Source organism: Leptodactylus fuscus, chromosome 5, assembly GCF_031893055.1.
Source record: "Leptodactylus fuscus isolate aLepFus1 chromosome 5, aLepFus1.hap2, whole genome shotgun sequence".
In the NCBI taxonomy this organism is placed as follows: domain Eukaryota; kingdom Metazoa; phylum Chordata; class Amphibia; order Anura; family Leptodactylidae; genus Leptodactylus; species Leptodactylus fuscus.
In genome coordinates this window covers 22971714-22999120 of record NC_134269.1, presented here as the reverse complement: position 1 = coordinate 22999120, position 27407 = coordinate 22971714, and the positions used below count along the sequence as shown (strand labels likewise).

Below are 27407 nucleotides of genomic sequence, written 5' to 3'. Positions count from 1 at the left end.
CAGAGGCCACGGAAGACAAACTTCCATATCACTTTATTTTGGCCAGATTTGTCACCACTTTTTTGGTTACAAGACCATCACTGGACTAGTGCTGGTGAAACGTGATGAGTTGAAAGTTTTTGGACTTTCATTGTAACTAACTTTTCCCATGACAAAGAAGTTTGGAGATCTATACATGTCCATATGAAATTTCGGTTGAGCCTCTTATGGTTGGCCTGCCGTAGCATAGTCAACCTAGAATCATTGGAACTGTTTATATTTATTACTCATTGTTATAATTTTTCTTTTTGTATTAGGGTGTTCCTGGATCTCCTGGTCCTATTGGATATCCTGGAACCCGTGGAGTTAAGGTAAGAAATAAAGAACAGGACATCCCACTGGTTGGCATGTTATAGGCTCAACTTATTATCATGGTGGCTTTGGGTGGTGACCAACAAAGACCAGCAATTCGATACACGCCAACTGACTGTTGAAGCCCATAGGGTACAAATATAGTTCTGCATAGGTGCCCTCTGATGTCCATGTCTGCCTGTCATGGCTGACTGGGACAACCTAATGGAAATGTATCAATACACCAAATTATTGAAGAGATTATCCCATGACAAACATCACTATACCCAAGATAGGTGATGTATCATCGTTGGGGGTTTGACCACAGGAACCCCAATTGATCTCACGTCCCCCACTCCACAAGCATTTAAATGGAGGCCTTGTCATGCTTGCAACTCCTTTCAATGTCAATAGGACTAAAGGAGTTAACCAAAGATAGCTTTCGAATGGGAATTTGGGTTGGGGCCATAATTGCAAGAACTCAATAATGCAATGTGGGGCATCTCTTTGCCAGGACACATAGACGTAGAGGAGGACAGAGAACTGCTAACTTAAGTCACAGCACGCAACCTTTTTAACTGTTGACTACAATTTAATAAGAGCAAATAACTATATATAGATAATTTATAGATAAATGGTCTTAGAAGTGTTCACTAAATCAATTGTCAACATATATTTTGGATTAAATATCACTAAATTGTTCTTTTTGATTTACTTTTCAGGGAGCATTTGGTGTAAGAGGACCAAAAGGAAGTAAAGGTGAAAAGGTAAGTGGTAAAACAGGTTGTCTTGTGTTGGTTGGTGATGAATTGGAGCTGGAGACCAAGTAGGTTAAAGGGGCTCTATCAGCAAAATTTTGCTGTGTGAGCCCCACATATGCGTGAATAGTAGAGATGAGCGAGTACTGTTCGGATCAGCCGATCCGAACAGCACGCACCATAGAAATGAATGGATGCACCTGGTACTTCTGCTTTGACGCCGGCCGGCCGCTTAACCCCCCACGTGCCGGCTACGTCCATTAATTTCTATGCGAGCGTGCTGTTCGGATCGGCTGATCCGAACAGTACTCGCTCGTCCCTAGTGAATAGCCTTTAAAAAGGCTATACAGGCACCGCTAATCTTATTTTAAACCCCGCTCCCGTTTTAAAATAAAATTATAAAAACATATATGTAAATCATACCTTTGCATGCACAGGGGGCGGTTGTGCACAATCCGACGTAATCTTTGGTCCCGCCTTCCTCTTCTTTCTTCTTCCAGCGACATCCTCCTGTCCTGGATCTTCTCCGCCTTCATCTTCTGTTCTTCCGGAGTGAAGACGTTCGTGAGCGTACTGCGCATGCTCGCGTAGTTCTAAGGGATACTTAAAAGTTATATTAAACTACCCCCCGTTTTAAAATAAAACCCTAAAAAAGAATGTGCTCTACTTACGGATCGTGCACGCTGGGTGGGCATTCAGGGTGTGTCTTCATCTTCATCCCCGCCTCTTCTTCCTCCGATGTCCTCCGGTCCCGTCCTCCTCCGGCGCTCACAAGCGGACACTGATATTACAAAATGGCCTGGGCGCTTGCGCTGTAGCATGCGGCTTCTACTACGGCTACTGCGCAGGCGCCCAGGCCATTTTTTTTATATCAGTGTCCGTTCGCGAGCGCCGGAGGAGGACCGGACCGGAGGACGTTGGAGGAAGAAGAGGCGTGGATGAAGAAGACGGCGCACCCTGAATGCCCGCCCAGCGTGCACAATGCATTAGTAGATAACATTATTTTTTAGGGTTTTATTTTAAAACGGTGGGGGGGGGGGTAGTTAAATATAACATTTACGGTGCCTGAGTAGCCTTTTTAAAGGCTATTCACGCATATGTGGGGCTCTATCAGCATGATTTTGCTGATAGAGCCCCTTTAAAGAACATCATACAAAGGAAAATACAATGAAAATATTGGTCTTGTCCAATCCATTCCATTGTTGGGGGTCACCACTTTTGTGGACATTTTAGTTCTGAAAAAAAGATCCAAAAAAATAGAAATGAGATGTAAAATGGCTGATCTGGATTCAATTTATGAACACGCTGTACTTTTCTGTACTACAGGGAGAAGATGGATTTCCGGGATCTAAAGGAGATATGGGAATCAAAGGAGATAGGGTAAGATGAATGGGTGAGGGTTCATGGTTGGCATTCTGTAGGCATATCGAGTGGTGAAAAGCAACAATTGTCTTTGTAGCTCTACTCTAGCAGTAGATCTTTGTGCACTGTATTTCCATGCAAAACTATGTTCGCTGAAATATTCAGGTGGTATCTACATGGTCAAAAAAAATTGGCTTGTGGCTACATTTTTGTAGAAGAAGATCCCGAAATAACTGCTGTTACATTGTGCCAGAAGTGTAGTCTTTACCAGTTATGATGGACATGAAGTCAGTGATGACCATCTGAAGAGTAAAAATGTCAGCACATACTATACATTTTCTGGTCAAAAGGACAGATTGGTTACCAAAGGTCTATAGACTTCAGAAGGTCCTGCAGAATTCAACTCCTTTTGGATGTGATTTTGTGTCCAATTGCTTGTCTTATGGGATGACTGACAAATAACCTATTAGATCTTACGTATGATTAGGGTTGAGCGATCAGGATCGGGAAAGATCGGATCCCGATCGTCGATCGAGCAAATTTCACGATCACAATTGGGATCGACGGAAAAATGATCGAAAATCAGATTTTAAAAACGATCCTGAAATCTCAAGATCGGCTCAACCCTAACTCCATAAACATAAAGTAACTAGGGTTGAAGCGATCGGGAAAGATCAGATCCCGATCGTCGATCGAGCAAATTACACGATCGCAATCGGCTGGAAAATGATCAAAAATTGGATTTTAAAAACGATCCTGAAATCTCAAGATCGACTCAACCCTACTTATGATATGTTCTTTGTGTACAATGATAATAATAAGTTTATAATACAGAGAAAAGATGGTATGTTCTGTGTAGACAGGGTTGGACCCTCCAAATCATAATCTCAGATGGGTCCAAGGAACCTCATTGAAACTCTAATCCCACCAGTCATCTCGGGATGTATATTATATATTGTAATTGAATAAACCAAAACAACTTGACCAACAACCACCACCCAATGGTGGGTCTATTTCAAGCCAAAAAAAGATGGCATTTATTATCATTGACTATTATCTATTATTATCTATTGACTATTATCATTGACTAAAACCTATACAGAGTTTATCATGGTGTCTTGGCTTCTTTCATGGAGAAAGAAATTATATTGGATGACAAATCACCAAAGGTCCCTCAAAGGTCTATTACTTTTCATTTTTACTATTTTTCCATTACTGTCTTTCTAGGGTGACCCTGGCGTTGTAGGAGGACGTGGAGAAGATGGTCCTGAAGGACCAAAGGGACAATCTGGACCACTAGGAGAGATGGGGGCTTCTGGAATTCCTGGGGAGAAGGTTAGTTAGGTGTTTTCTATTGAACTTATGCAACCACAAAATTGCATGGCTAGTACCACGTAGCAAGTCATAATTGATAAATGTTCAGAGAAAACAGGACAGCACGTCTAAGAGGCTGTGCCGCTATGTCTGTCTTCATTCTAAGGACCATAGTTTCTTTTCATTTGGTGGGTTCCAATCTTATCACTTTTCTATACAAGCCTCTACAAACATCTCCCATTTTATTTTTCCAGGGAAAACTTGGAGTTCCAGGTCTTCCAGGCTATCCTGGACGCCAAGGACCTAAGGTAAGAGAAAAGTCCATGCTTTGTCACTGGCAGAAATACAAAGACTGTCCTAAGGAGAATGGTCACCGAAGTTGTAGGCATCATAATAGCCACTTCTAAACATAGGGGGTTGACATATACAATGTCACAACTTATTTGTCTGATGCCAAAGTTGTAGCAACATTGGTGGTTATAGAGGCGCCACCAATTTGACTGATCATTGACCAACATTGGTCAATGAACAGTCAAATTGGTGGCGCCTCTATAACCACCAATGTTGCTATTTTCCTCCATGCTTGAAACTGAATGCAACTACTCAGTGGTGGACAAATGTACAACTGTACTAGGGCCAAATCACCGTCTTGTGTTTACTCAATTGTGTGTAAAAGCAGTGAATTTATGATGATTTACGATACACAAGAGACATTGTCACACCATTGAAGGACTTACTATGAAAGAAATCTACGACAAGAACCTTACTCTTAGCAAACCTAGTTGTTATACGATAAGAAGACTCCATACTGTCCGTTTCCACCCCTTTAGACTTTAACTAAAACGATGGAATGAGGATATTGTCTCAATAGGTCAATAATATGCCTTGTTAGGACATATGAAAGTCATAGATGGTGTTACAATGCTTGAAACCCCTTCTATCATTCAATGTGATAGGCCAACACAAATGGTGGCTTCTTCATTGGTGCACCATGTATTACCTGGATCAATTTTCCCTATCTATGAATATTATATTAATAGCGTGTTATATATCCAGTGGGTATTGCTCTACAGGTAGTCCATGGCATTGATTTACAAATTTCTCCTCACAGGGGTCTACAGGATTTGCTGGACCACTGGGTCTGGCAGGTGAGAAAGGCAAGCGGGTAAGTTTCTCGAACCTACTACAGTTTTTGGTGAGGTGAAGATGTCTTAAAGGGTGTCTATCGCTTAAAAAAAAATAATTTACATGATAGTGCTCTTAAAGGGGTTGTAACCAGGTTATGAAGTTAATTTCATGATTGGCGGGGATCCAACTTCTGAGAACGGGGCTATGGTTTTCCTATCCAGATCTATCGACAGGCTGGGCATCCATACTGTTGATCCATTCGTTCTATAGCGAGCTCTGTACTCAGCTATCTACCATAGAGCTCCTGACTCTTGAGAAAGAGTCCTATGCCTAAAGAGTCAAGGAGATGGGGCCTATATATGGTGACTAGTTTAGTCATATAAGGCACTCATTTGAAGGAAAGCCTTCAGAAACCTAACGGTGGTATTGGTGAGCAAGTGTAATGTTATATAGTCATAAATGTCCAAGTTTTTTTATTCTTATTATGATGATTGCTTCTTGTTCACCATTTAGGGAAGAGGTGGACAACCTGGACAAGCCGGACAGCGTGGACCTTCAGTAAGAACCTTACATATTCATATAGAAGGCCTGAACATGGAGGAGAAGCAGCTGGAGACTGATCCCTAAATCTTAAATTATGACTCTTTGCTGTTTCTTTAGGGTACCAGAGGTGAAAGAGGTCAACGAGGGCCAACCGGAAAACCAGGCCTGAAGGTGAGTGGTGAACCTGAAGGTTTAATAATTGATGACCTATCCTTAGTTTAGGACATCAATTGAAGCTTGGCAGAGGTCCGACACCTAGAACCCATTACTGATCTGCTGTTTGAAGAAGCCACAGTGTTTGGGTCAGTGTTGCGGCCTCTTCAGTATTTACCAAGCACAGTGGTGTCCATTTGTATAGTAGCTGTACTAGGTATCAAAGCTCTTTTGCTTGAATGCGTCTGAGCTGGGAACAGGCCATGTGACCAATGAACGTGACATCTCATGGCCTGTGAAAACGTAAACAGCTGATCTGTGGGGTCCTACGTGCCAGTTTTCAATTGATGACCTATCCTAAGTCCAGAAAAACCCCTTTATTATAAATTCATCAGAAAAGTCTAAGTCCTTCATGGATCTTAGACCTTAGTAGGTCATATTTACTGCCAGGACTAAAGAAGACCAGTCATTTATTATGGCTATGTTGAACACAGTCATTGAGTTTGTTCTCTATTTGGCAGGGTGACTCTGGCCATGACGGTGTACCTGGAGCTGCTGGTGAGAAGGTGAGTCCTGGGCTTCCAGGAATTGTTTTGGATTTCATCATAGACACCTTCAACTCCTTCAATCCATTGTATGCTGTGCACAAGACAATGTTGAGAACTCTCCACGTCTGGGTCATCAGATGCTCTTGACATCTAACCATACAAAAGTTGGTCTTCAACCCAAATGGTCAGCAGAGGATACTAGACCACGTATGGGTAGCCTTATCTTCATCTGCTATCCACTTAGTAGCATTCATTCATGAAGCTGATATGATAGCACAAGTACCCAACGCACAAGGCCAACGTTTCTTCTGTAGGATTACAATGGCTTTTATTAGTCCCATGCCGATAGCCATATGTGCAACACCAAATACGCTACGCAAGGTTTATGTTTTCTTCTATACAACCCCTTCCATGACCATTATTGTTCTTCTAAAGATATTTATACAATATAACTTATTTCCACAGGGACCAATGGGGCCTCCAGGACCAGTTGGATTTGCAGGACCTAAAGGACCCAATGTAAGTAAGGATTAAAATGAGCTGCCTGCTTATAACTCACAATATAAGCTACATGTCATAGCAGTGGGGGAAATGGATGGGTCAAAGATAGAGATAAGCGAACTTCTTCGTTCCAAGCCAGGTTCGATTCGAATATTCAAAATTGTTACATTTTTAACAAAACTGAACAATTGGAGATTCGTCTTGGACAACTAAAATGACTTCGGTGACACACATTGCGATAAATTATTATACTCTGGGGTCTCTTTGGAGGCCCAAGGAGAGGCCCAGTGGAGGTGAAAATAGATAGAAAACATTCACACTCGCCTTCTTTGCGGCCTCCAGCGCTATTCTAGTGACATCATGTCCCTGGGATCACCGCCGAGTCCTGTTATTGGACCACATGGGCATGCCAAGCATCATGACGTTTCTTGTGCCCATGTGACCACTGTGGCCAGATGACAGGCCTCAACAGTAACCCTGGGTGCATGACGTCACCGAGGAGGCGATAACTATTTGTCCAGGTGGAATTCTCTACAAAATCGATTCTAAAAAATCCTATTAGGAAATTGTGAATTAACAGAGGGAGGTCTCCTACTCAAGACCCTCCTCTATTAGCTACAGTCCAGATCTCTCTACCTGTCAGGTTGTAACCCAAAATTACAGATAATTTTTTGGGTTTTCCCGGGACACCCTATGATCTTTATATGGTTAGGTGAACCTTCTAACAAAACTGTATTATTCAGAGCCAACAATCTCTTTAAAGGGAATGCGTTACCAGAAAATACCCTTTAAGCAGTCCCTTTAAGTAGTTTTCTACTTGCTACTTATCATTGGCCACCAGTTTGTCCACATTATATAATGCCGGTGCTTTATCCTTAGGGTTCCCCTGGAAAAGATGGCTTACCCGGACATGCAGGCAACCGCGGAGAAATGGTATGTTGTGAAATCTGTAGTCGTACATGTGACAGGTCAAAACAGTCATAAGAAGACTATATTACATAGTGATGTATAGGTATATTGATATGGTAATGGAAGTACAGGGACAGGGGTGTGACAACGTCTAGTCCACATAGGACAGCATAGCTTGTACAGATACGATATTGTATATGACCTCCTGCCCCCTACTGGTCACTGTGGGAGAGGCAGTACTCCTTCTCTTTCCAGAGATTGTATTAGTCTATGGTCACTTTTCTGTCCATTGACTCCCATTCATTGCCACTCAACCTGCCCATACCTGGGCCAGAGATGAAGGCCCTATAAAATGAAATACCGTACTGTGGTATGACCATAAAACCATGTGGCCTGGTGTCTTTCAGCTTTCCCATTTTTACCATGTAAAATGTCTTTAAGCCCAAGCCCAACTCTTATTCCTAAAAAGCAGGGGTAGATGGGCATTAAAGACAAAATCGAGCATGATGCCCATATTACGTACCAGAATATACCGTACTTAGACACAGGAATCTGAAATATTTCTTTTCCTGTCCAATATAACAGGGTTTTCAAGGCAAAACAGGTCTTCCGGGGCCAGCTGGAGTGGTGGGGCCACAGGTACGTGTGATAGCTACAAAAAATTATTTTGGTATCTATATCCTTGAAAAATATGATGATGTGATTTCTCATTATTAGGGCAAATCTGGGGAAACTGGCCCTATGGGAGAGCGAGGTCACCCAGGATCACCTGGATCTCCCGGTGAGCATGGATTGCCAGGTGCCGCCGGACGTGAAGGTGCCAAGGTAAAGACCTTTCCCCACTGCAATGCAGTCTAAGCAGAGATGTAACTTGAAGCTCTTGTGTGCCAATGCAATATCTGTAATGGGGTCCCTACTTTCTTTGTGACATTCAGAATAATATTTTGTGTGGCAAAGAGACCTTTCAGGCCTCCTAATGATCCAGGAAAAAACTAAAAAGTACACATAGGTGGCCAAAAATTTTCATTCCTATGATTCCCCCCCAGTTACAAATTGATAAGTAGGAGAATCCAAGAGAAGCCCTGGTTCACATAGCCAAAAACCCATCTTGAGACAGCAGGACCAGCCTTCCGTGATTGGTACAGGGGCCAATTGTGCCTCCTTCTTTTTGTTACCATTGTGGTAGGACCTCAGAATTGGTCCACCCCAATCATAGAGAGTCATGATAGTTATGTGAGGCACATGCTCTCCACGAGAGCCGCTTTATGGACATGTGTGCCCTTCCCGGTCACAAAATACTTTCACTGTGGGTATTTCAGAGGGCTGCTTTCTGTTTGACTTGTTGTACCCATCTGGTCTGTGAAGATCCTTGTTATGGATGACCAAAATTCACCATTCTATCTCTACCAATGATATGTAGCCTTGTCGGGGTTTTCTTTAATGGGGCTGCTGATTTGTAAATTGGTATGAACAACTGAAAACACAATTCAACACAGTAGAACCAAATTTCCAAGGATATTGTAATTGGTCATCTGTCACACTGGTTCATGTCATGGCAGAAAATAGTCTTCATCAATCTCAACATGACAGTGATTCCGTATGACAGTTCTTCCTGATTATCCTCTAGTTGGGTAAATTACTTATCACATGCCCTCATTATTTTGAGAAGGGTGTTTTAAAAAAAACTTGTGAGATGCTTACTGGAGATAAGGCCTACTAGAGATGAGGCCTACTGGAGATGAGGCCTACTGGAGATGAGGCCTACTAGAGATAAGGCCTACTAGAGATAAGGCCTACTAGAGATAAGGCCTACTAGAGATGAGGCCTACTCGAGATGAGGCCTACTGGAGATGAGGCTTAGGGCTCGTTCACATCTGCGCCCAGGTGTCTGTTCTGCAGGCTTCCGTTTCCTGCAAAAAACACAGCAGGAGACGGAAACCTGCAGAATTCTTTCTCACCCATTCATTTGAATGGGTGAGAAAGCTGTCCGGCCGTGAGCGGTGGTGAGCGTTTTATGCTCTCCGCCGCAAAACTGGGTTTTTTAATCCGGACACAGAGTCGGACATGCACTACTCTGTGTCCGGATTAACAAATCATGGCATGCAGAAGACGGAAAGCACAGAACGGAAACCAGAATGCAGGTGTGAACCTAGCGTTACTAGAAATGAGGCCTACTAGAGATGAGGCTTACTAGAGATGAGGCTTACTAGATATGAGGTCTATTAGAGATGAGACTTACCAGAGATGAGGCTTACTAGAGATAAGGCCTACTGGGAATGAGACAAGAGATGAAGCCTACTGGAGATAAGGTTTACCAGAGATGAGGCTTAGCAGAGTTGAAGCCTACTAGTGATGAGGCTTACTAGAAATTAGGCTTACTAGAGATGAGGCCTACTAGAGTTTAGACTTACTGGAGATGAGAACTACCATAGGTAAGACTTACTGGAAGTGAGGATTCCTGGAGATGAGGCTTACAAGAGATAAGGCTTACCAGAATTGAGGTTTACTAGAGATAAGACTTACTGGAGTTGAGGCTCACTAGAGATGAGATTTACTAAAGATGAGACTTACAGGAGATGGGACTTACTAGAGATTAGGTTTGTCTTACTGGAGAAGAAGCTTACTAGAGATGAGTGTTCCTAGAGATGAGCCTTACTAGAGTTGAGGAATACTGGAGATGACGCTTACTAGAGATGAGTGTTCCTAGAGATGAGCCTTACTAGAGATAATGCTTACTAGAGTTGAGGAATACTAGAGGTGAAACTGGCTAGAGGTGAGGCTTTTGGAGTGGAAGCTTATAGAAGGGTTACTGATGATGAAACTTACTAAAGATAAGGCTTACTAGAGTTGAGGCTTACTGGAGTTGAGGCGTACTAGAGTTGAGGCTTACTGGAGTTGAGGCTTACTGGAGTTGAGGCTTACTGGAGTTGAGTCTTATTGGAGTTGAGGCTTATTGGAGTTGAGGCTTACTGGAGTTGAGGCTTACTGGAGTTGAGGCTTACTGGAGTTGAGTTTTATTGAAGATGAAGCTTCCTGGAGATGAGGCATACTGGAGAGGAGGTTTATTGGGCATAAGGCTTACTTAAGAAGAGGTTCATGATCACAAGGCACCACCTCAGTCTATCTTCTGACATGCCCTTTTGATAATTCAGATAATGGATGGGTAGGATCGGTAAGCTGAAACTCACAGATTCCGCAAATCCACAGTCATAGAATTTGTACTAAAGGAATAAACTGTAGATCTCCTATTTCTTCAAATCCTCAATTTAAGGAAACAAAATCTCCCATTTAATTATAGCTGAAAGCTTTTCCCATCCCTTTATAGCCCGTCTAATGTGTACGCCCACAGTGAGACAACACCACTGGCAGGAGAATACTCTCCTCATTATCTCCAAAAACACAGCACAACAGATGTTAATAGGTATTAAAACCAAAAATAAGACCACTGGGAACTTTCTAAGACGTCATCCAAATCTCTGCTCATGCTTAAACCCATATATTCTACAACTATGGGAAAGATACAGTACTGTACAAAAGTTTTAGGCACATGGAAAAAATGCTATAAGGTAAAAATGCTTTCAGAAATGGAAGTGTTAATGGATTACTTCCATAAATTAACCAAATGAAGAGAATGAACAATAGAGGAATGTAAATCCCATCAATATTTATGTTTGATCTTTGCCTCTTGCGTTCCATCTATTCTTCTCAGTACCTGCAGACAGTTTTTTGAAGGACCTCTGCAGGGAGGTTGTTCCCGCAATCTTGGAGAACTAAGCCCAGATCTTCTATGGATGTCAGCTTGCTTTAATCCTTCTGTCTCTTTATGTAATCCCAGACAGACTGGATGATGTTGAGTTTGGGGCTCTGTGAGGTCCACATCATCACTTCCAGGACTCCTTGCTCTTCCTCTGAAGATGGTTGGGGTCATTGTTCTGTTGCAGAATACATTTGGAGCCAGTTTGGAGCCCTGATGATATTGTATGACTGAAATATATCTACCTGTATTTCTCTGCATTGAGGACACCTTTAATCCTGACCAAATCCACAACTCCATTTGCTGAAATGAAGCCCCAAACTTGTGAAGAACCTCCACCCTACTTCACTATTGCTTGTAGACACGTATTGAGTTTCTGTCCAGCTCTTCGGCTAAGACACTGCCTCCTGTTACAGCCAAATAATTGAGTCTGGAGGATCTTCTGCCATTTTTCTGCACCCAGTTTCTACTTTTTTGTAAATAGTTGAGTCACTTGATCTTGTTTCTACGTCAAAAGTATGGAGTATTAGACTGCAATACTTCCATGAAGACCCCTTCTGGCCAGACTTCTCCAAACAGTAGATGGATGTTCCTGGGTCAAACTGGTTTCTGTCAGGTCTGAGCTGATGACACTACCTAACATCTTCTGATTTTGAAGGGTAGAGGTTCTTTGTACATTTGGAGCTGTATGTTAGCAATGGAGGTGGGAATTTGGTCAGGGTTAAGGGGGTTAGGATGGGCCCTAAATATTTTATCATCAAAGTTTGACTTCCAACACTCCAGATAAATGAAATTTCCTTGTAAGGAACTGAGCTGCAATACTGACCACAGTCACAACAATATGTATGTCTGTGTCTTCATAGAGATGTGGTTGAGTTGAACTTGTATGAACTTATGTTCTTCGATAAGTTTCTTCATCTCGTCTGAAAACATTTGCAAATATTTTTTTTTCATCACAGGGAGACCCTGGTCCTTCTGGAATTCCAGGCAAAGCAGGACCTCAAGGGTTAAGAGGATTTCCAGGGGCCCGTGGCGTAGGAGGCGAGGCGGTAAGTATCGTTATTGTCATGCAGATCGATAAAAGATATAGAAATCCATACTCTTTGAGATGACCACCCAAAATTGCAATGGAAAGTAGTATTCTAGGTGGACGATTTTCCCAAGGAAGATGGCCAATATGTAGAGTGTATGATGGAACTAAAATCTGTCACAAGGGGGGTCTTTGTGAATGGTGGTCTTTTGGAGAGGTTTCACCCGTACATAGGATATACATTATAGGTTACAAGGAATCTCTGTACTCTTCTTTGTTCTTTGCAGGGTCCAGCTGGCTTAAAAGGAGGAGAAGGCCCCATTGGTGCACCAGGAGCAATAGTAGGTGTCTGATATCCAGAAATTCAATGATGGCTCTAGACAAATTATGCATCCAGATAGAAATGTTGGACTGAGCAAAACTGGGCATGCGGTTATGTCCCATAGAGATAAGACAATGGATCATTCTAAAATAGAATCTCAGAGGGTACTTTTGGGTAGTGTGAGAGATTGCTGACTCTTTGACATGCCTCTGCAATGGATGATAGTTGGGGACAAGTAAGGATCCCTGCCTTTGCTTTGGAGTGACACACTGCCCCAACTGCTAGTGTGATGGTTGGCCAGCCATCATATACAATAGTCAGTAACCTCTAGTAGTGATACGAGATATGGGAACACTAACAGCTCACCAATATGTGCAGGACATCCTGCCACCACTCATGTTGTCTCTTATGACAGGGTTTCAGCTGGCAATCTTCATCCAAATAATGGTCCCCTACGCACAGTCCAGTCACCAAATTTATTGCCAATCTTACATTTATAGGACCAGCTAAAACACCAGCTTCACCAACCTACGAGTGTACATCATCTACAGGCCAAAATGTGCCAAAATATAAGATACAAAGCCTGTATGCCTCCGTGCCAAACCGCTTCCCATCTGGTATCCAGGCTAGAGGTGTGGCCCAACATGTTCCTAGAACCTCCGCTCATTCCAACAACTTCAACCACTTTTTCCTGTCCATGATTCAAACATAGTCCCTTCATATTATTTTTAAAATTTTACCTCAACTGTTCATAGGGTCCAGTTGGAGAGAGGGGCCCATCCGGACCAGCTGGTGGAATTGGTCTTCCAGGACGACCTGGGTCACAAGGACCATCAGGACCTGCTGGTGAGAAAGGGAATCCAGTAAGTAACATAATAGTAAGGTAAAATGGTGATACCAAAAATGATGTCTGTAGGATAGAAGACTAAATTGTCTCACACTCTATACATACATATATAATAAAAGTTATGGAAAATATGGACCTTCAAAAGGTAGAGACAACTGTGTCAGGGTGCCATTTTGTGGCTTTAAGGTAATATTCACTGTGCACAATCTGATCCTTCTTGTTGGTCAGATCGTGGTGTGCAGATGTTCTTTATGATAATTGGTCTTCAATGGAAAAGATAAAAAAGATACACTGAATGTCAAAATTGCAGGAGGGTGTAAAAAAGTAATCTATGGGTGATTTAAAAAAAAATTCTTGTCCAGAATGTTTTTGTATCCTGCATAGTATTTATCATGAGTGCCTGAATGTTATGTATGGTTACACAGGGCGAGAGAGGACCTGTGGGTGGAGCTGGCCAGGATGGTGCCCAGGGAAGCATTGGACCACCAGGACCTGCTGGCCCACCAGGACCTGCGGGGGATGATGGAGATAAGGTAAATGGCTGAGGATGATGGAGATAAGTCTTTACATGATTTTCACTAAGCGAATACTAAAAATAACCGGAACCTTCTTTTTTATTTTTAGGGAGAAGTGGGCGGCCCTGGACAGAAAGGCAGTAAAGGTGACAAGGGAGATCCAGTAAGTATATATGTGTATATTTCACAGATAACGTCTATTAGAGGAGTAGGAATACAATGCTCTAGACATTATCTATAAATCTAAATCCAAACATAATTCAGCTCCGATCATCTTATTTGTTTTATAGGGGCCTCCAGGACCCATTGGTATCCAAGGTCCAATAGGTCATCCTGGTCAAGCAGTAAGTATCGTGGTGGAAAACATTCTCATCCTCAAACATGCACCTCATTTCTAATTCAGCTATCAGGATACAATCCTCCTCCTGGAAGTCTTTTGAGACATTTATGAACGTTTCTTCATTGTCTATTGGTTTTCATAGGGCCAAGATGGAGATCCTGGGCGAAGAGGACAATCTGGAATGCAGGGACAAAAGGGAGATGAAGGTCATAGAGGGTTTCCTGGTGTAAATGGGCCAAGAGGGCTGCAGGTAAATTTACCCTTTTCACTGTTTGTTCCTCAGAAGTAAGTGTGTTTCGACAGGGGTATGGACATGCTCAATGGCGTATGTGCCATATGGCCAGCCTATATGGATGCTATGGGGCCCTTTGAAAGGAATTGTGTAAAATTTGTAACATCTGAATGTCAAGAGCCTGTAAAGCACTCCCATTTCTACAGTATATGGCCTACTAGAAAAGAATTGGCCCAATGGCAAGGTTGTGATGTGGAAGTAAACACCATGTCCTTATGGTGGGCATAACCCTACACAATAAAAGGAAGGCCAGTTTAATCTTAACTATGGTGCTATTGTTTATGTGGTACACAAGTAGTATGTAGGATAGTATGTTAAGGTAATCATTACATAATACACCCGTGATCCATAGTCACATGGAACCCTGTACTGAGATATAGTAATAGTCTAAAGGTGACAAAATCGTATGCGGGTTCAAATCAAGGTCCTAACCATTGACTTATCGGTAGAGAGAAAAAAAACAAAAAACTCCTTTCCATATGTCTTATAGGAGTATGTTGAGTTGCTGGAGGGTCTAGATGAGACTTTTCATAGCCCCTTATTTATTAGCTAGGGCCAAGGGTTGTGGCAAGCAAAGCCCACAACTCAAGTACCACCAGGATCTTTTAATGTCAATGGATACACATAATGTCTGAAAAGTCCTTAATTTTCCCCGCATAAAATACCCCATTATCAGATTTACTGTGAAGGATCGTCTATCTGAAAAGGAATCCTCCCCATTGAGGGCATGGTCGGTTCCCTAAAAAAAATTATTTAAGGAATAAATTATACAAGCAATTCAATATAATATTATCATTGTCTCTTTATAGGGTATGCCGGGACCTCCTGGAGAGAAAGGAGAAAGTGGACATGTTGGACCAATGGTACATTGAGAAGAACAAATATTATCAATAAATTGGGTCTTATGGGCTTCTGAAGGTTTGACATAAATTTATGATTGCAGGGTCCACCTGGAACAGGAGGTCCAAGAGGTCCTATGGGACCCAGTGGTGGTGATGTAAGTATTTCTAAGCTTTACAGAGAAAAACAAAACTGAATTAGTCCAGTCCTGACCATTTTCATTTTCATTGTTTAGGGTTCTCCTGGAAATCCAGGTGGTGTGGGTCAACCAGGAGCTGTGGGAGAAAAGGTGGGTTTATGTTGGAACAATCCATGGAAAAATACTTATAGGATCGTAGAATGGGATCTGCAGAGATGTCTAGTACAGATCATTGCAATAGATCATTGTACCTATAATATCAGTGTAGTAAAGTGTTCTGGATTATGGTTCCTGTCTCTAGATTACCTAACAATCCATACTTTCTTTTTACAGGGAGAGCCTGGAGAAGGTGGAGATCCAGGACAACCAGGAGAACCAGGTCCTCCAGTAAGTAATAGAGAAGATGTCTCATCCACTCATCCATAGATCTTTCCACTGTAGACTCACCCAGTAGGGATCCATATAGAGCATGACTAGCATGTTTATTTTTAGTTTTGGCCCAGAATATCTCACTAGTCCATCCTTAAGGTGACCATACACTTAAGGGCAAAGTCAAACCAACCCACCGATGTTTTATGCGTATGAGGTAGCGCCATCTTTTTCCAACACATGATATCCATTGAAAGAGTAATTCAGTTTGTTAAATTTCGACATTCACGATCCTTTGGTCTCTCAGAGATAAGCTGACATCAGAGTTGTGTGCCAGGGCATGACCGAATCAAGGAGGTGTTGTCCATCCCTTGTTGCTCCTGATCCAAAGCTTCCCGGGTCTCATGTTTGTCTCTTCTTACTCTATTGATTATGTCTTCTCCTGCCATATACCCTATTCACATCTGAGGATATTATATACAAAATCTCAGAAATGAGGTCTAGTTATTAGAAGCTGTGACTATATAGACTCTGATCTTATTGTAGGGAAGCAAAGGTGATATTGGCGAAAAGGGAGAATCAGGACCATCAGGTTCGGCTGGTACACCAGGAAAGAAGGGACGTCCAGGAGAAGATGGACCAAAAGGAAACATGGTAAGATATCTCACCACAAACATAGAGTAATGGCATTGTAATAAAACCTGGGGTGACAAGACCATAGGACAACATGGAGAGCCCCAGACAAAACCCATTTACCGCTACATATCTAGGACTTTGACCTAACTCCATCTATTCTACTCAATATCTAGTTGGGCTGACTACCATGTTGAAAATATCATAGATACCCAGCTAATGGTTATATACTCACAAGCTCATATTCACAGTTTGACCTCATTTATGCCATGGGTGTCTTTCATTTATGGAATATTTCTTTATAGGGTTCCATCGGTTTTCCTGGAGACCCAGGACCACGTGGAGAACCTGGAGTGCCGGTAAGAAGAGTTGATGTCTTTCTTGATACAGAATAAATGTATAGTAATGTCTATTTGGACTAACATGGAGCTCATTTTCAGGGAATTGATGGAGTACATGGAGAAAAGGGAGATGCCGGAGAGCCTGGTAACCCAGTGAGTATGAAGTGGAGTTATGCTGTTGCCCAAATGATGGAAAGCACACCCGATAAATCAGCAGTTTCCTGTGGACACTCACAGACCCAATAGACTATAATGGCACTCTATTTGACAGTCACTATAACATTCTCTTACTATGTTCACTACAGGGACCACCTGGAACTCAAGGAGAGCCTGGGCCAAATGGTCCACCCGGTAGAAGAGTAAGTACCAAAGTCAGTAGTGTCGATGCTGCCATCTTCTACTGGAATATGCTGTATTAACATTCTCTTATTTCTTAAGGGCCAAGTTGGACAAGCGGGCAAAGAAGGCCGACAAGGAGAAAAAGGAGCTAAGGTATGAGCAAAATGGAGCGAGATATGTACCACACAAAGTAACAAGCTCTGTCATATACATTGATATTGAAATGTTTTTACTAGGGCGAGCCTGGCACTGAAGGCTTTGTTGGAAAGACTGGACCAGTAGGGCCACAGGGATCACCAGGGAAGCCTGGCTCAGAGGGTATGAGAGGCATTCCTGGACCTGCGGTGAGTGGTCACGAAAATATTGTGTAGAAACTGTCCTTCATAAACTGAATACATGTAATGACATTCATTTTGTATTTCAATAGGGTGAACCCGGATTATTGGGACCACCTGGTCAAGCAGGACCTCCTGGGCCTATGGTAAGGACAAAATATAATAGGTTTGTGGAGGGACATTTACATACTTTACTTGTGTCAACAATTTTGTTTACTGTTACTTGCACTTAGATATGGAAGTAGTAGGGATCCAATCCTTAAAATAGTCCCCTCGATGGAATAAAAGTGATTAAGATCTTCCCACTTGTTGGTCGTTGGAATTATTGGCAAAATTTATGATTGTTTACTCAAATGCATTGTCTCTATAGGGTCCAGCCGGTCTGCCTGGCCTTAAAGGTGACCCAGGAAGCAAAGGTGATAAGGTAAGGGTGATTTGTTATGCTCAGTTATAGTGTTTATGTTAAAGGGAGTCTCTACTTTGTACATTCCCTTTATCTTAAGAATGTTCCCAACAATAAGCTGATCACGTAGTGCCCAAATGCGTTGGACCCCAGTAGTCAACTGAAATCTGGGGGTAACATGGCAGCAACTGATGGGAATTTCAGTATGACATACGGTAGTGTCCATTAGAATTTATGAGGTTGTGTGAAAATGTGATGGGTCCTCCAAGGAAAGGTGTCCTGTTCTGACTAGCTAGAGGTCCTGAACTGTGGACCCAGAAGGAAATTCCTTATGAGAGGTTTTCCTAAACTAGACATCCCTTTCGTATTTCATTACTCCAGGGCCATGCTGGACTTATTGGACTTATAGGACCTCCAGGAGAAATGGGAGAGAAAGGAGATAGAGGACCCGCTGGAATCCAAGGTGTCCAAGGACCTAAAGGAGATCCTGTAAGTGGTACTTGGTGGTACTTGGTTACCAGTCACTAACCCGGCTGTGAGAGATATTAAAACAAATTATTCCTTTTAGGGTATTGTGGGTCATGCTGGAGCAAATGGACCTCCCGGACCTCCTGGCCTTTCGGTAATTACCCTTTTACTATCTTTGTTAAGTCAATACCTCAACAGGTCTCTGGGAGACCCTCTCATAAAGTCCTTGGGGTCAAAAACAGTCTTTTGTTCAGATCCGTCATGAAAAGGTTGAGGCTCAGACTCATGGCTTCCATTATAAATGGAGGCCATAATGCCAATGTAAGCCAAGTCTATGAAGGTGGTGAGGTAGGAAGACAATATAGTCGTAATAGAGAACTAGGCTTCTAAAAATAATGTTAATAACTTTTGGATTGTTTTACAGGGACCTTCAGGGCAAAAGGGATCCAAAGGTAACCCGGTAAGTTTTTGTCAATGGTTGTGATTATCTTTCTCATCATTCTTCCTCAGTGCTCATCCGGGTTGGGGGGATCTTAGGACAATTTTAAGAATTCTACCAAACTTGTCCACAACCTTGAAATTTGTTACATGACCCAAACTTGCTTTCGGGCCCTATAATAAAGTGTGTCAGACAAATGCTTGTTTGCTCAACAACAATTCCTCCTGGCCCTCGCCGAGCCCAGCATGCATGGGTCTTTTGGGGTAGAGTTGGAATATCACCCTTTCGTGTAGGGAGTTGAACATAATATTGGTGGGATGACTCGTGTGACTTATCGTTGCTAATTTTTGCTTTTTGTCTTCAGGGACCAATTGGTATTAGAGGAGACCCCGGACATCCTGGCCCTCCGGGACCACCAGTAAGTGATGAGGATATTACATTTCCATACATCTGTAAAAGTTCTTACCCTAACCATAAATGGTTTTGGGCTATGTAAGTTAGGACAAAAACAATGTTGTTCGTTCCAAACCTGACCAAAATACATTGGAAATAATTCACAACCGTATCATCCATAACAGGGACGCCCAGCACAAATGATTCAGCCTCTGCCCTACGAAACATTTGAAGGCACAAGAAAGAGGCGGCGCCATTCTGACGGGGAGCAGGCAGATGAAGGACAGACAGGTTATATGGCCGATGGCATGGAAGAAGTTTATGCCACACTAGGATCCCTGAAGGTGGAGGTGGAGCAGATGAGATGGCCAGTGGGATCCAAAGACAGTCCGGCAAGAACATGCAAAGAGCTCCAGTTGTGTCATCCCGACTATAAGGACGGTGGGTAACGCCATGACAGATATGACCCATTACATCGCTGCCAAGTTAAACAAGGAAGGGAAACGAGATAACAACAGAAAAATCTTAAACATGTTTGGTGTGTTCTTTGTCATGTTAGGTGAATATTGGATTGATCCCAACCAGGGCTGTAATAGAGACGCTTTCAAAGTCTTCTGCAATTTTACCGCCGGTGGAGAAACTTGCCTGTATCCGGACAAAAAGTTTGAGTCGGTCAGTATAACCAATCCCATTGAGACGTTTGCTAGTTTACATGTTATTTATGGGTACAATTGGGGTTTTAATGTGGCCCATGGTTGACATATGGCACAAGATCAGGTCACATTGGTTAGGAACTGAACTCTGAGTTTGGTCATATCCCACCTACTGCCTGGATATCTACGAGCTATGACGGGATCCAATGGTGTGATATAACAATGTTGTATTTATTGCAAATTGTAACAAAAACTGTAAAATATCCTAGATTTTGAATTGTAGATTTTTTCTCTTATTACTTTCTTAGTTTATTACCCCTGTAAATGTTATGGGTAATACTCTGTAAACCTAACATACGTCTTTATCATTCCTGCCTCTCCAGGTTAAAGTCGCAGCGTGGAGCAAAGAAACCCCCGGGGACTGGTACAGCACTTTTAAAAGAGGAAAGAAGGTAAATGATTCCCTTTCTATGATATTTTTCACAGTTCTTCTTTGATATTTTTATTATTCATTATTATTATAGTGACTTTTATTTCATCCGTCCCACAGTTCCAGTACATTGATGCGGATGGTAATCCCGTCCACGTGGTGCAGATGACTTTCCTGAAACTACTGAGTGCCGTAGGCCATCAAATGTTCACTTATAATTGTCAACAGTCTGTGGGATGGTTTGATCTGTCAAAGGGTAACCATGACCGGTCAATAAAGCTGAAAGCAGACAACGAGGAGACGCTCACCCAAAGTCGTACACCACAGCTAAAAGTGTTATATGATGGGTGTCAAGTAAGTATAGAAAGCCAATTGTGAATTTGCTAAAGATTTCTTGAAAAAAATAAGAAATGCAGTGAGTCTGCACAAGTTGGCCGTAGAGATACTGAGTCAGGTTCAACCAGAATATTCCATATTGTTCAGTTTTTTTTAAAGATAGGCTCCTAAGAGCCCTGACAGTGTTATACACTATGTTTTATAGATAGGTTCCTAGGAGCCCTGACAGTGTTATACACTATGTTTTATACATAGGTTCCTAGGAGTCCTGACAGTGTTCTACACTATGTTTTATAGATAGGTTCCTAGGAGTCCTGACAGTGTTCTACACTATGTTTTATAGATAGGTTCCTAGGAGCCCTGACAGTATTCTACACTATGTTTTATAGAGAGGTTCCTAGGAGCCCTGACAGTGTTATACACTATGTTTTATAGATAGGTTCCTAGGAGCCCTGACAGTGTTATACACTATGTTTTATAGATAGGTTCCTAGGAGCCCTGACAGTATTCTACACTATGTTTATAGATAGGTTCCTAGGAGTCCTGACAGTGTTCTACACTATGTTTTATAGATAGGTTCCTAGGAGCCCTGACAGTGTTATACACTATGTTTTATAGATAGGTTCCTAGGAGCCCTGACAGTGTTATACACTATGTTTTATACATAGGTTCCTAGGAGTCCTGACAGTGTTCTACACTATGTTTTATAGATAGGTTCCTAGGAGCCCTGACAGTGTTATACACTATGTTTTATAGATAGGTTCCTAGGAGCCCTGACAGTGTTCTACACTATGTTTTATAGAGAGGTTCCTAGGAGCCCTGACAGTGTTCTACACTATGTTTTATAGATAGGTTCCTAGGAGCCCTGACAGTATTCTACACTATGTTTATAGATAGGTTCCTAGGAGTCCTGACAGTATTCTACACTATGTTTTATAGATAGGTTCCTAGGAGCCCTGACAGTGTTATACACTATGTTTTATAGATAGGTTCCTAGGAGCCCTGACAGTGTTATACACTATGTTTTATACATAGGTTCCTAGGAGTCCTGACAGTGTTCTACACTATGTTTTATAGATAGGTTCCTAGGAGCCTTGACAGTGTTATACACTATGTTTTATAGATAGGTTCCTAGGAGCCCTGACAGTGTTCTACACTATGTTTTATAGATAGGTTCCTAGGAGCCCTGACAGTGTTCTACACTATGTTTTATAGAGAGGTTCCTAGGAGCCCTGACAGTATTCTACACTATGTTTATAGATAGGTTCCTAGGAGTCCTGACAGTATTCTACACTATGTTTTATAGATAGGTTCCTAGGAGCCCTGACAGTGTTCTACACTATGTTTATAGATAGGTTCCTAGGAGCCCTGTCAGTGTTCTACACTATGTTTTATAGATAGGTTCCTAGGAGCCCTGACAGTGTTATACACTATCTTTTATAGATAGGTTCCTAGGAGCCCTGACAGCGTTATACACTATGTTTTATAGATAGGTTCCTAGGAGCCCTGACAGTGTTATACACTATGTTTTATACATAGGTTCCTAGGAGTCCTGACAGTGTTCTACACTATGTTTTATACATAGGTTCCTAGGAGTCCTGACAGTGTTATACACTATGTTTATAGATAGGTTCCTAGGTGCCCTAAGAGTGTTCTACACTATGTGTTAAGCCAATTTACAGTGTGGTTCATACCAAACTTGTTCGACCTGAAACAAATCTTGGTCCAGAGCCATCCAAACCCAAAACAAAATTAATCCTGAGAAGTTCACCCATTTCTAGTTGGCAGATGATCAGCCAAAAGTGTGTAGTCATGCCATAAATTGGTATTGTTGGCAGACAGCTGTCCAAAAATATTGTGAATGGCTGATTTGTTTTGCCGTCGGCCAATGAGATACACGTCTGATAGCCAGTACATCTTCGCCTGAAATGGCCAAATCGTCCATTTCAGCCAATAACAATCTAGTATCTATGGCCAGTTTTAAATAGTTAAAACAAATCAGTTATTAAATTTTGGGTTGGAGAATGGAGAAAAAACAATTCCACCATTGATTTTTGCATTTTAAGTTGATGCTGTTTATCATCTGGCATAAATAACATGTTACCCGTATTCTGAGGGTTGGTCCGACTTCGGTCATTCTTTCGAAAGTCATTGGAGTTTGAAGGACTGATGAAGAATGATCCATCCAAGTCCATTATCTTGAAGATGGTCATGACTTACGATATCCTTCCGAAATCAAAAATCATGGAGTCTTATTTTATGTTACCCAAGTGTAAAATTGGTAGAAATTATTTTTAGAATTTTTTACTAAAAAGCTAACTTTTATGTGTTATGTTTTAATGTTTTGTCTTCTCATTACAGTATCGGAAGGGAGTCGAACGAACGGTGCTTGAGATCAACACCTACAAGGTAGAACATCTACCCCTCAGGGACATTGCCGTCAGCGACTTTGGAGAGAGCAGTCAGAAGTTTGGCTTTGAGCTTGGGCCAGTCTGCTTTAACGGCTAAAGAAATACACAACTAAAAGACTCCCAAAATCATTTTGCTCTCCCAGACAAAGGAATCAAGAGTTTTCATGGCCAACGAACTAAAAAAAACTTCCATTGGTCATCACTGACAAAGATTCATCCATGAGGTTTTGATAATTTTTATTATATATTTTTGATTTGTTAACTGCAGGGGATTCTAGATGTGTGTTTCCGGCGAGGGTTTACCCTTGTAGGGTTACAGTACACCGAATATTATGGCTCCGAAGACCTGGATGGACTACATACCACCAAGTGGAAAAAGTCTACGGCACAATGGTCACTGTACAGTACTGCGGTCATCTTTGGTATAAGTGATTACTTCCGCTCGCTCTTCAGGATTATCTTTCCCCCGAAAATCTGAAGCACTCCTGGTTTTGCACTGGAGCATAATCGTCCATTCGGGATGTTGCTTTCGATGCCCTAGTCACAGAACTCGCTGCAATAAAGTGATCCGATAGCCTTCAGCCGTCATCAGTCATACACTGAATACTGCCTCCTTCCGATCTGACCATGAGAATGTTATGTTACACGCATTGTATATCTAATCTGAGACCCCAAAGCTGCAGAGGTTTGATAGGTTTAGTGACATCGCTCCAGAGGTTTGCCACGCGAGGAACCGGTGTCACTAACCATATTGACGTAAGCGTACTGTATATTTTTGTGTATAGTTTTTGAACTCCATATTAATCTTTGAAGATGGGCTCTGTGTATTGAGGTAAAGGAAAAAAAAAAAATTTAAGTACCATATATTTCTTCATACTGTTCCCTACTTAAGTCAACCTTGTCTAATCCTCTCTGACCTTTACGGTAATATCGAATCTAGATCTATAGATGTCCCTCAGACGATAGTTTAATGGGATACAGTAACCGGTCAACGTAATGTCTGGTGGGTCCAAAGACTCTGTCCAAAAAGTTTCCTTAGTCTTGACTTCTCAACTAACCTTCGATATGATCCTGTTCCTTGACTTTGACAAGTACTTTGATACACAGATGGTATATTGTAGACCTGGCAACATCACCCATCAACCTCTTAACCAATTTGCACAAAGGGGGTCCTTAGGTGCTCAATCTGTATTCTATAGACAGGACCTTCTTGTTTGGTTAAGCCTAGGCCGATGAATACTTGTTGAGTCGGAAAGTTGACTCCAGCTCCGATTCTGCCTCCTTCATAAATGGCTCACGCATGATAACTAGCGATAACAAGCTTACGGTAAATAATCAGGCTACACAGAGAATCGCATGAATTATATTTTTGGAATACAATTTTTGAACAAAAATTTGAACAAATTTTTTTTTCTAAATTCCTTTTAGTATACATTTTGAAGCCAGAATTGGGGTTAGTACATTTCTACTGACTAAGTTACGGCTCTGGTTAATCCTAGTTGACTCCTCGAGTCAAAAAGTGTTTCGATGAGTTAACTTAAAGGGGTTATCCAACTTTTTTAAAAGTTATAATCCAAGCTTGTGACAAGCCACCAATTTTGGATCAGTGGAACCCCTACTGATCTGATGGTTTATGGGGCTGAGGCTGTTTCGAGATGTTGCCATTACTTACATCATCGTTGTTTTTGTTGGGCACTGCACCATTGTCCCGTTCACTTGTATAGGACTATCCAGCAATACCCAGGACTGTACTACAAAAAGTATTATGCTCTGAATACTCACAGTGCCAGCACCAGTGCAATGGACTAACGCAAATGCTGGGAGCCTGAAAACAGCTGATCGTTGCGGTTGCCGAGACTTAGACCCTCACCAATCCAAATTCGTTGGCCTAGCATAAATTTTAATAAGTCGGATCACACCTTTAATACGGACACTGAAACCTCTCCAAAACACCAATGTGTTGAGAAGACAACTCTCAATCTAGATTTTTAATTCCCGTATACTGGCCTCCATTTTGAGAAGGCAATCCAGAATATCATTTCCACTGGAAATTTGGGTGGTGGTTTCACTGTCCAATGGAGGCCAAGAAACATAACTTTATCTCAGAAGGGTGTTTAGGATGTAAAAAACAACAACATAACCTCAAACGTCAACGTTGGCCACCAAGATAGAATACAACACGTCCAAAGATAGAAAGCGAGGTAGAAGAGGATTAGAAGTTTCTCTGCCTAATATTCTGTATGTATTAAATTTGCATGTATTTTACTCATCTGATCGGTAATGATTTGACTATTATTACTACTAGTTAACAATTTATGGAAAACGTCAGCCACGTATGCAACACACTACTGATAGAGGGATCAGGATTAGGTTTCGAATCCGTGTCGGAGACTTTGTCTACCAACGTAACATGGTGGCATGCAGCAGTATTCATGATCCCTGTCCTATCAGACGAGGTGACCTCAGGCCAAGGTATCCATTTTGGTGGTGTCCCTTGTTTCTATCGACTTGATGGCTGCGTGTTCCAAAAGTTTTTGTGGAGTTCATAAAATAGCGAATGGGTCGTCCATTCACTTTCGACGATGTATTTATGAAGCAGTATGTGAACAAATGCAATATATGTAACAAACGGGTGCACAGAACCGATAGGCAAGCGAAAAATTGCTGTCAACTTCTGTCCCCCACTTAATGGTGCTCGTATATAAAACAGAACTCTAGCTTTACTCGGGAAAACTATAGATAAAATATTCTTTATATAAAGACATAACCACGATCTACGGATTACTGTTTCTCCTTGTGGAGACCGCCTGTTGGCATAGGGTGTCTTATAGGCTATGCAAAGCATCCTGGGAAAAAGGGAATGCAAGTGTACTCTCATGTAAGAAGAAGGAGGCTGCCTCTTTGGTGCCACTTATTGGAGGTAGCTACCCTCTAAGTCAACGGCCGAAATTTTAAGAAGCCTTGCAATATGACTTAGGATAACAAAAATATACTAAGGAAACTTCGCTTTTTGTTAGTAACATTTATGAACAAGCCTGTTGCTTACTTTCCTTTCAGTCATGGTAAGCCAATGAGTGTAGACCCTTAAAGGGAGTCTGTCACCAGAATCCAAGATATCCAGCCAGCCCCGCAGATAGATAGGTTAGGGTCACCTGAGTCAAACAGTATTTGCTTTTGTGAATCGGGGCCTCAGTTGCCGAGCTATAGCCATTTTATTGCTCCAAATAGCTCATTTGCATATTGTAAAAACTGTGATATCTCAGCAATGGAGGCCACAATTCACAAGAGGAAAACATTGTTTGATTCAGGTGACCGTAACCTATCTATCTGCAGGGCTGGGTTGATCTGGTTTTGGTGACAGACCTCCCTTTAAAAAAGTCAGTGTGATGTATGAAATGACTGTTTTAGCTATAAGTTTCCTTTAAAGGGATTCTACCATTAAAATTTTTTTTTCTGTGGCTAACACGTCGGAATAGCCTTTAGAAAGGCTATTCGTCTCTTACCTTTAGATGGGATCTCCGCCGCGCCGTTCCTTAGTAATACCATTTTTTACCGGTATGTAAATTAGTTCTCTGGCAGCGTTGGGGGCGGGCCCCAGCGCTGAAAATGGGATGAGGGCGTCCCCACCGCTGCCCGAGAACAGGATCCTGCGCCGCCTCTATCTTCTGCTGGATCCTCCCCTTCTTTCTTCGGCGGCTTCACCTCTGTTGGCTCTGACACTAGTAGAGCCCAATGCGCATTCGGCTCTACTAGTGTCAGAGCCAACAGAGGAGAAGCCGCCGAAGAAAGAAGGGGAGGAGAAGATAGAGGCGGCGCAGGATCCTGTTCTCGGGCAGCGGTGGGGACGCCCTCATCGCATTTTCAGCGTTGGGGCCCGCCCCCATCGCTGCCAGAGAACTAATTTACATACTGGTAAAAAACGGTATTACTAAGGAACGGCACGGCGGAGATCCCATCTAAAGGTAAGAGACGAATAGCCTTTCTAAAGGCTATTCCAACGTGTTAGCCACAGAAAAAAAATTCTAATGGTAGAATCCCTTTAAGAAGACCTCATGACAACAAAGTACTTTAAAAGTGTACTGTATGTTAAAAGACTCTCCCGTCCACCATGAAGCCCTGGCCCACAGAAACCGAGACAGTTGTGGGGTAAGCGATGGACCCTAATAATGTCATTATTTTGGTTCTAGTGGCCATACGGGGCAGAAGTCTCAACACAGACAGTTGATGAGACA

At 42.1% G+C, this 27407-nt stretch overlaps 1 protein-coding gene across 1 annotated transcript in view; it reads left to right on the top strand.

Moving 5' to 3' along the window:
- Window positions 1-26787, top strand: part of COL5A3 (collagen type V alpha 3 chain) — a 130446-nt gene extending 103659 nt beyond the window's left edge. Inside the window, exons 26-66 of the mRNA XM_075272630.1 lie at window positions 297-350; window positions 1053-1097; window positions 2415-2468; window positions 3678-3785; window positions 4019-4072; window positions 4876-4929; window positions 5406-5450; window positions 5553-5606; window positions 6110-6154; window positions 6602-6655; window positions 7517-7570; window positions 8132-8185; window positions 8264-8371; window positions 12260-12349; window positions 12618-12671; window positions 13408-13515; window positions 13925-14032; window positions 14124-14177; window positions 14305-14358; window positions 14497-14604; window positions 15456-15509; window positions 15590-15643; window positions 15722-15775; window positions 15959-16012; window positions 16541-16648; window positions 16933-16986; window positions 17068-17121; window positions 17274-17327; window positions 17407-17460; window positions 17544-17651; window positions 17735-17788; window positions 18013-18066; window positions 18427-18534; window positions 18614-18667; window positions 18938-18973; window positions 19317-19370; window positions 19531-19786; window positions 19905-20017; window positions 20382-20450; window positions 20549-20782; window positions 23126-26787. Coding sequence (XP_075128731.1) covers window positions 297-350; window positions 1053-1097; window positions 2415-2468; window positions 3678-3785; window positions 4019-4072; window positions 4876-4929; window positions 5406-5450; window positions 5553-5606; window positions 6110-6154; window positions 6602-6655; window positions 7517-7570; window positions 8132-8185; window positions 8264-8371; window positions 12260-12349; window positions 12618-12671; window positions 13408-13515; window positions 13925-14032; window positions 14124-14177; window positions 14305-14358; window positions 14497-14604; window positions 15456-15509; window positions 15590-15643; window positions 15722-15775; window positions 15959-16012; window positions 16541-16648; window positions 16933-16986; window positions 17068-17121; window positions 17274-17327; window positions 17407-17460; window positions 17544-17651; window positions 17735-17788; window positions 18013-18066; window positions 18427-18534; window positions 18614-18667; window positions 18938-18973; window positions 19317-19370; window positions 19531-19786; window positions 19905-20017; window positions 20382-20450; window positions 20549-20782; window positions 23126-23272 — 3186 coding nt within the window. The 3' untranslated portion in view covers window positions 23273-26787. The remainder of the gene's footprint in view (window positions 1-296; window positions 351-1052; window positions 1098-2414; window positions 2469-3677; window positions 3786-4018; window positions 4073-4875; window positions 4930-5405; window positions 5451-5552; window positions 5607-6109; window positions 6155-6601; window positions 6656-7516; window positions 7571-8131; window positions 8186-8263; window positions 8372-12259; window positions 12350-12617; window positions 12672-13407; window positions 13516-13924; window positions 14033-14123; window positions 14178-14304; window positions 14359-14496; window positions 14605-15455; window positions 15510-15589; window positions 15644-15721; window positions 15776-15958; window positions 16013-16540; window positions 16649-16932; window positions 16987-17067; window positions 17122-17273; window positions 17328-17406; window positions 17461-17543; window positions 17652-17734; window positions 17789-18012; window positions 18067-18426; window positions 18535-18613; window positions 18668-18937; window positions 18974-19316; window positions 19371-19530; window positions 19787-19904; window positions 20018-20381; window positions 20451-20548; window positions 20783-23125) is intronic.
- Window positions 26788-27407: the final 620 nt, after the last annotated feature.